Source organism: Procambarus clarkii, chromosome 16 (assembly GCF_040958095.1).
Source record: "Procambarus clarkii isolate CNS0578487 chromosome 16, FALCON_Pclarkii_2.0, whole genome shotgun sequence".
Classification (NCBI taxonomy): domain Eukaryota; kingdom Metazoa; phylum Arthropoda; class Malacostraca; order Decapoda; family Cambaridae; genus Procambarus; species Procambarus clarkii.
Window position 1 is genome coordinate 5,777,998 of NC_091165.1, and position 9,594 is coordinate 5,787,591.

The 9,594-nt window shown below is 41.2% G+C and overlaps 1 protein-coding gene across 1 annotated transcript in view; it reads right to left on the reverse strand.

The window, feature by feature from the left end:
- Positions 1–7,260, reverse strand: part of LOC123760095 (uncharacterized) — a 63,022-nt gene extending 55,762 nt beyond the window's left edge. Inside the window, exons 1-2 of the mRNA XM_045745561.2 lie at positions 7,162–7,260; positions 6,770–6,967 (exon numbers count right to left, since the gene is read on the reverse strand). Of these exons, the coding sequence (XP_045601517.2) occupies positions 6,770–6,967; positions 7,162–7,260 (297 nt within the window). The remainder of the gene's footprint in view (positions 1–6,769; positions 6,968–7,161) is intronic.
- Between the last annotated feature and the right edge of the window lie 2,334 nt (positions 7,261–9,594).

Sequence of the window (9,594 nt, forward strand, 5' to 3'; positions counted from 1 at the left end):
TCCCGTAGTCTCTCCTCGTAGCTCATACCTCTCAACTCGGGTACTAGTCTGGTGGCAAACCTTTGAACCTCTTCCAGTTTAGTCTTATGCTGGACTAGATATGGACTCCATGCTGGAGCCGCATATTCCATGATTGGTCTGACATATGTGGTATATAATGTTCTGAAAGATTCCTTACAGAAGTTTCTAAAGGCCGTTCTTATGTTAGCCAACCTGGCATATGCCGCTGATGTTATCCTCTTGAAATGAGCTTCAGAGAACAGGTCTGGTGTGATATCAACCCCCAGGTCTTTCTCTCTCTCTGACTCTTGAAGTATTTCATCTCCCAAATGATACCTTGTATCTGATCTCCTGCTTCCTACCCCTATCTTCATTACATTACATTTGCTTGGGTTAAACTCTAACAACCATTTGTTCGACCATTCCTGCAGCTTGTCCAGGTCTTCTTGAACTGGACAAGTGTGCGTGCGTGTGTGTGTGTGTGTGTGTGTGTGTGCGTGTGTGTGTGTGCGTGTGTGCGTGTGTGTGTGTGTGTACTCACCTAGTTGTGTCCTTATGTTCATGTGTGTGTGTGTGTGTCTGACACCCTTAGTAAGTGAGAGTGGCAGGTAGCCTTAGACGATCTGTTATCAACGTGGGGGCTGTTTACAGCCACCCTCTAACATTTGTCCATAATACCAGCTGACTCCACAACACTCCCCCAGCCACCAGCTGGTACTTGTAGATGCTCCATCTAACCTATGTCACGCATTAACCTACAATTACTGTGATATTTTTACTCTTCATAATATATACATACATATATGTATGTATGTATGTATGTATGTATGTATGTATGTATGTATGTATGTATGTATGTATGTATTCATTCCCAATCACGTCCAAGACTGCCCCGTATGTCATCCAGTTTAAGACTAAAACAACTAAGTACTACATAATCAACTCCATGTAACCTACCTTACCTCCTATATGTCAACCTATATCATTTCAATTCATGTTGTTCATCTCAATTAGTCTTGTCTTAGTTTTTAGGTTTTTCCCACATCTTTTTTTTTGAGATATATACAAGAGTTGTTACATTCTTGTACAGCCACTAGTACGCGTAGCGTTTCGGGCAGGTCCCTGGAATACGATCCTCTGCCGCGAAGAATCGTTTTTTCATCCAAGTACACATTTTACTGTTGTGCTAAACAGAGGCTACAGTTAAGGAATTGCGCCCAGTAAATCCTCCCCGGCCAGGATACGAACCCATGACATAGCGCTCGCGGAACGCCAGGCGAGTGTCTTACCACTACACCACGGAGACTGTTAAATCTGCTTTATCTTTAGTGGCTTTATCTATACGCTGTGCGTATATAGTAGCTTTATATAGAAATCCAACATTCTACTTGTAACTCAATATGTATGTATGTATTTTTATCTAAATAAACTATTTATTTATTTATATTATTTTATGTATGTAGCTGACATGGGAGATGTCTCCATTTAGGGGCCATCAACCGTGACCTAAATGGATGCCATGGTGAAGGCATCCATTTAGGAACCATCAACCGTGACCTAAATGGATGCCATGGTGAAGGCATCCATTTAGGACCCCAACCTGTGAGCTGTAGGTTACTCCATACTCCAACCTGTGAGCTGTAGGTTACTCCATACTCCAACCTGTGAGCTGTAGGTTACTCCATACTCCAACCTGTGAGCTGTAGGTTACTCCATACTCCAACCTGTGAGCTGTAGGTTACTCCATACTCCAACCTGTGAGCTGTAGGTTACTCCATACTCCAACCTGTGAGCTGTAGGTTACTCCATACTCCAACCTGTGAGCTGTAGGTTACTCCATACTCCAACCTGTGAGCTGTAGGTTACTCCATACTCCAACCTGTGAGCTGTAGTTGTCCCAGTGCCAATCCTGTGGGAGGAAGTGGACGCCATACTCATCCTGTACTCACCTAGTTGAGCTTGCGGAGGTTGAGTTTTAGCTCTTTAGTCCCGCCTAGAGTACCGAACCCCATAGGCAGTACCGAATGGCTATGGAACAGTACTGCACTTCATAGCCATCCTGGTTATCTTTTTGAGGTTATCTTGAGATGATTTCGGGGCTTTAGTGTCCCCGCGGCCCGGTCCTCGACCTGGCCTGCACCCCCAGGAAGCAGCCCGTGACAGCTGACTAACTCTCAGGTATCTATTTACTGCTAGGTAACAGGAGAATCAGGGTGAAAGAAACTCTGCCCATCGTTTCTCGCCGGCGCCCGGGATCGAACCCAGGACCACAGGATCATGCATCCAGTGTTCTGTCCGCTCAGCCACTGACTCCCTCCGGTGGCTCCCTCCTCCCTCCCTCCTATTGCCCACCGGCTTTTGCCTGTGAGCAATACGTGACCCCAAACCCATCCTGTAGGCAGTAGTGGACCCCACATATCAATCCTGTGGGTGGTAGAGGACTCCATGCCCATCCTATGGGCGGTAATGGACCCCCATACCCATCATGTGGCCGGAAGTGGACCCCATCCTCATTCTGTTGGTGGTAGTGGATGTTACTATCTAGAGGATCTCACAGGTAAAATATTAGTAACATATCTGTTATCAGCCATCTCAGACTGTAGGAGTGTATTTGCATATAATGTGAGTAATTTGCATAGTGTATATAATATACATTTGGAATGGCTGCTATATTATGTTTTATGATGTATTAGAATGTATAACAGAACAGATTGTTATATTCCATTGTATGAGGATGAGCTGACATTAAGTGGACAGGAAATGTTCATGTTAAATACGTGTGTGTTTGTCTGTGTGAGGAGTCCACCAGTGTGGTGTTGCCAACTTGTGCCATCCTTATCATAAAATAATTGTTTATTTTAGTCAATTAAGAATGTTATGTTTACAGTTATAATATTAGAATTTATAAATTATTGTGTTACTATATGCGTGACTGTTTGAGAGTGATGATTTCAGTGGGCAGTGTGTATTATAAGAATTGTATCAGACGTAGGCAACTCGGAGGTGAGGGAGACACTAGGGGAGTAGCGTCTGTCTGAGACCCTCAGTAGCAAGTAGGGTGGCCTGGTGACAATATATCTTTATCAGTTAAGTAGTTTATGGTTGTGTTCATAAACACAAGGTTGTGTAGGCGATAGCGGACCATATACACATCCTCAGGACGGTAGTGGAGCCGTGCCAATCCAGTGGGCGGTAATGGATCCCATACCCATCTTGTTTGGGATAGCGGACCCAATACTCATCCTGTGGGCGGGAGTAGACCCCATTCCCATTGCGTGAGCGGTAGTGAACCAAATACCCATCCTCTGGGCGGTATTGGACCCCATACCCATCCTGTGGGTGGTAGTGGATTCCATACCCATCCAGTGGGTGGTAGTGAGCCCTGTCTCCATCCAGTGAGTGGTAGTGAGCCCCATCCAAATCCAGTAAGTGTTAGCGAACCCCATACCAATCCAGTAGGTGGTAGTGAACCCCATAATCTTCCTGTGGAAGGTAGTGAACTCAATACCCATCCTCTAGATGGCAGTGTACCCCATACTCATCCTGTAGGCTGTAGTGAACCTTATTCTCATCCTACTGGTGGTAATGGAAACCCATACTAATCCTGTGGGTAGTAGTAGACCTCATACCCATCCTGTGGGTGGTAGTGGACCCCATACTCATTCTGTGGGCAGTAGTGGACCAAATATTCATCCTATGCGCATCATTGGATCCCATACCCCATCCAACAGGTGGTAGTGGACCCCATACCCAAACTGTGGGCAGTAGTGGACCCCCTTATCCATCCAATAGATTGTAGTGAACCCCATACCTATCCAAAAGGTGGTATTGAGCTCCATACCTTTCCTTTTTTGTGGTAGTGGACCCCATCAACATCGTGTGACTTGGTGTGGATCCTATAATCACCACACCAGTAATAAATATCTCTTTGATATCCCCCCAGAGTCAAACTTAATCTGTGTAAACAATATGCAAATAAAGGGACCTTGTCCATGGAACTCACTCCCTAATGAAGTGAAAAGCTGTCAAATTTTTGCCTTATTCAAAAACAAAACAAAAAAGTACCCAATTTCATCTTCATAGTTTCCTACCTAGTACTTGAAACTTGCACTGTACCTACTGCTACCCAATCCCCCAATATGTATGTACCTAAGGTATACAACTTTACCATTGTGATCATTGCTGTCATATGTGCTATCATTATGTTTAAGTGTGCCAATTAGTCTCTGTCAAATTATCAATCAAGCTATCACTACTATCAATCAAAGCTATCAATGTGCTTAATATATATATTTAATATACCTACTAATCTCTCACAATTTTTTCTCACTTTGTACCTGTTACATTTTAGAAATTTTGCTTGAATTTACCTACTTAATATTATTTGTTTGATTAAGGACTTGCCCAAAACGCTGTGCGTACAAGTGGCTTTACAAGAATGTAAACACAATGCTATGTACTCTCACAAACCGAATGTACCTTTCTTATATATAAAATAAATCTATATAAATAAAAAAGGAAATGTTCATTTGTTCAAAATCGCTAATCTCCGAAAGTTCTTTACCGATTGCTTTGAAATTTTCACACAACTTTCCATTCGCATCCGAACAGGTTTTTATATATATGCTATATAGATGTCACGTCTGTAACGGTAAAAAAACATGCTTTTGCTGAAAAACTGTGTTTTTCATGTGAGGGAAATCTTCGAAACCTCTTTACCGATTGCTTTGAAATTTTGACACAACGTTGCATTCGCATAGGCGCGTCTTTTTATATATCTACTATATACATGCCTCACCTGTGACAGGAAAAGGCTTGCTTTTTTGAAAAACAGCGTCATCTGTTGGACGTAAGAGCAACACACGCTGTAATCTCCGAAAGTTCTTCACCAATTAATTGCTTTTAAATTTTGACAACGTTGCATTCGAATAGACGTGTCTTATTATATACCTACTATATAGATGCCACCCCTGTGACAGGTAAAAACATGCATTTTTGAAAAACAGTGCCATCTGTTGCACATAATGGCAACATGCATGCTATATAAAATAAGTCACGAATTCCATTTCACAGTTTCTGATTGCATTAATAAATTTTATTTTCATAGATTTTAATTTATTTTATTTTTTAGTGAATTATTTTGTGTGATATTGTGTCGGAATTGAGCTGTGTTGTTTACCATACCATTCATTTCGTAAGTATAATTATAGATGCCACACCTGTGACAGGTAAAACTATGCTTTTCTTGAAAAACAGCAGAATCTGTTGCATGTAAGAGCAACACACATCCTATCCTAGATATGTTACAATTCCATTTCAATGTTTCTGATTTCATTAATAAATTGAATTTTCATAGAATTTGATTTATTATCATTTTGATTTAATTATTTTGTTTGAATTGCGTTGGACTTGAGTTGTGTTGTTTACCAGACCATTCATTTTGTGAGTATAGTTTATTTTTATATTTTCTCATATTTTCATTTTATTTTTAAACTGTTTTTTTTATATTTCAGTGATGGGAACATCAGATCACTTGATGTTCCCAATTTTCTGATGGGTACATCAGACCATTTGGGAAGGCATCGGACGAGGGAGTGGGGAATGGTGGGGATGATGAGGGGACGGAAGTGAGAGATGGTGGGGAAGACGAGGGGACAAGGGAGGGGGTAATGGTGGGGAAGGACGAGGGGACGGGGGAGTTTGGGATGATGGGGATGGGGGAGTGGAGAATCGTGGGGAGGACAAAGGGATAGGTGAGTGGGGCATGGTGAGAAGCAAGAGGGGATGGTGGAGTGGGAAATGGTTTGGAGGCCGAGAAGACAGGTGAGGGGGGTATGGTGGGGAGGACTGGGGGACGGGGAAGGTTGCTGTGGCTCAGGAACGCACATGCGTTGCTGAGCCACAGCAATACGTGGCCGGGTATTGCTAGTAATAAATATATTCATCCTGTAGCCCATAACCATGAAAACATAACATCGTTTTCTGTTGACATTCCTACAATCCATTTTCTTTAGATTTTTAAACACACACTATTGTATATATTATTGATTGGTGAAAGCCTCATTATTATATGTAATAATTTATAATTCTTATTATAATTTACTGAGAACTACCAAGATTTCTCAAAACAAAACTATAGCCTTCAATCGGATGTAGCTGATACATGATATTCGAATAGCATGGAAAATAGTACATAAATTTCACAATTTTCTGGAACTGGAAAAATACAATTATCACTGAAATTGAAGCAGTCCGACTATTTTGCTGTCTAAGGCGATGGGACGTGTACTATTGGACATACTTTGGTACGTAATGACGAGTTGGTGCCTGGTGATAGGAAATAACTGGAAATCTACCATAGAGGAACCATGAACATTATCAGCATAAGAACTATAAGCTTTTAGTTACATAGGTACTATGTTATAGCGAGAACGGGTTGCTTAGTTTTAATATCTTGTTTATTAAATAATGCAAGTTTTCCTAAAATCAAGAGTATATTTCTCTACCTCATTAGAGTATATAGGAATATTTCTGTTTAATGCTCAGGGCACAAAATTTGTTGAAGATACACTGTTTTTATGTTGTTAATTATACAATAGAGTGATGTTCTTCTTGCAGCCAAAATTTAGTTAAGCTCTGTCCCTGTAGCTTCTCTGACACTTTTGGTCTGTATTCTCTCAACCAGATTAGAACCTTCAGGTCCTGCATTAATGACGGTAGAACACTAGCCTTCATGTGGCATTGTATAATTACTTGTACACCAACTTACCTCAGCTTCAGTGGTGGAATTTTTTAAAGTTTGCTTCGGTGTAGAGTCAGCAATGAATATGTAATTCAGAATTACTCCAACCAGCCGCCGCGTTGATTTTTCTCTAGCGCCCACTGAAAGCCCAGATGCCAAGCATGTCCGTATGTGAGGAAGGTCGAGAGTCAGCCTGTTTTCTGGGCTTAAACCCAACCCTAAAGTCTGCAATGATTCAGGACAATTTAAAAATGTAGAAAAATAATTGGTTACAATACATTATGCATGCTCATGAAATTTGACTTCGGAAAATTTTGTAATCTTCTCAGTAACATATTGATTTTTTTCTGATTAGTATAAGTATTTGAAAATTCTACCATGTACCATGCCAGGTGTACGATAACTTACGACCGACTTACTATAATGTCTCGCGGATAGAAATGATTTACAAGAAGGTCACAAACGTCGTCCAGGTGTTCCAGGGTCAGCCCCAAATATTCCTGCTCAGTGAAGCTCATCCTGACTCACGAGTTCTTGCAGACCTGGACGTGAGAGTTCCAGTACCCTACAGAACAATAAATTGAATATTTTTATACAAATAATACTGAGCAATATCGTTATTCGCAATATATTTACTCAAGCTTGGTTAACGGTAAGAGTTGTGATACCATATTGATATACCTTAATATAACAGTCATAATCCATGACATAAGACATTACGTTTTTGTGAATAGCTTAGGATGTAGGAGTTAGTTACAGTGAATTTTCTTGGAAGTCACATGAGTAATTTCAAAGCAGTCATCATGTTATTACAGAAACTAGAGGCTGAATCAATGCAGTTACTGTAAGCATCTTATACACATCTTATAATGCAGGCGCCTTTTTTAAGGCCCAAAGCTACGATGTTGTGGGGAAGATGTTAAGATCTGTTCCTAGGTGGTGAATCCTGGTTCAAAGAAAACTTATGATAGAATGAGGGTGTGCTTGTGAGGGGTGAACCTTTCTTCAATAACTAAAGTACCTTTTATAACTATGGCTAGAAGAACTTGGACGGCTAGAAGAACTGTTGTCTTGCCTCGGTATACTCAGTATATAGGCAAGACAAACAACGTCTCTCTCTAGGCGATTAACAATGCACAAACAACAGGCCTTATCAAGGAATATATATTCGCTACACACAACGAGACGATCATCAGGGATATTTTGACGAGTAACACCAAAATCATTGATAGATTCATTGATAACAGAAGATTAGACATTAATAAAGCGCTGCATATCAAGAAATCAAGACCAGCAATATATAACCAGCTAACACACAGTTACACTCTATTGACTTCAAGACCCCGGGCCAATGCTTGGCCCGGGGTCAATGTTTCTTTTTCCCCTGTTTCTTTTTCACTTCTGTATTAGTGCACTGGGTTTAGTCTTGTTTTGCAGGTGACGAGTCACAATAACGTGGCTGAAGTATGTTGACCAGACCACACACTAGAAGGTGAAGGGACGACGACGTTTCGGTCCGTCCTGGACCATTCTCAAGTCAATTGTCTCACAATCGACTTGAGAATGGTCCAGGACGGACCGAAACGTCGTCGTCCCTTCACCTTCTAGTGTGTGATCTGGTCAACATAGTCTTGTTTTAATAACATTATCTTGGAGCGGATGTAGATGCTGAATACTCACTAGTGAGTCCCATCCCTCAACGGCTTTTCTAATCATTGTAGTAGCGGTGGAATGTGCATCTAATGCAGCTGCTGTCGTTGGATTAATGTTGACATTGTTGCGCAGGGGTTCAGTAGCTTCACATTCCAGTAAGTAGTGCAATAGTGGCGCCTCTGCTTCTGTTCCATAGATTTGACACTCTTTAACTATTGGGTTCATTACCTCGCAGCAGCACTTGTAACCAAGTCTGAGTCTGTGTATGGCTACTGCAATGTCTCTGGATATCTTTTTGCCAGGCTTGAAAGAGGAGTACCCAGCGGCTTGTTCGTACCATATCTCAGTGGATCTTCCTTCCGCTACTTTGGCTCTGTGGCGACTTTTGATAGTTGGGAGTATTTTCTTCTTGATTTGCTCCTTAATCTGTGAAAAACTTGGAGGTATTTGAACCTGTACAACAGGTAGAACAGTAGCAGATTTTGCTAGTGAGTCTGCCTTTTCATTACCATCTATGGCAATGTGACTTGGTATCCAATTTATGGTGAGTGACAATCCTAGATTCTGGGCTTCTTCTCCTATATGTTGGATTTCTATGAGGAGTTGTATATTATCTCTGTACTGACTGGATAACAATGCCTGGAGCGAAGATTTAGAGTCTGTATGAATGATGACATCATGTAAATTATTCTCAATTGTATAGTTTACGGCCTCCTTCAGGGCATATAATTCTGTTTGCAATGTTGAGCACCAACTATTCATGCTGCAGTAAGGTTCATGGTTGGTAGTGTAAACTGCTGACCCCTGCAGAACCTCTTTCTTGATCAACTGATCTGTCTGTGAAGATGTGAGTCTTTGTAGGTCTTGAGATGCTCCAAGCCTCTGCGAGTCATGCTAATTTTTTAACTGGTAATCCTTCAATGATTATCTTTAGACTCGATTCTTCCCATGGAGGAGGCTGCCGAAAGTGTTGATACGGTCAATCTTCCCCTTTGTTTATAATGGTCCATTTCAAGTCCACTTCCTCTAGAATCTTGACCAGATTATCCGTCTATTCACTTGTTCTATATTGAAGGTTTCTCTAAAGCGATCTGTGTATGCTGTCTTTGATTGGCAGTCTGGCGGTGGTTCTAACAGGTTTTGCTGTTATGGTGGCTATCTTTTGTTTGATCCTGTTTTCTAATGCTGGTAAGTTGGTT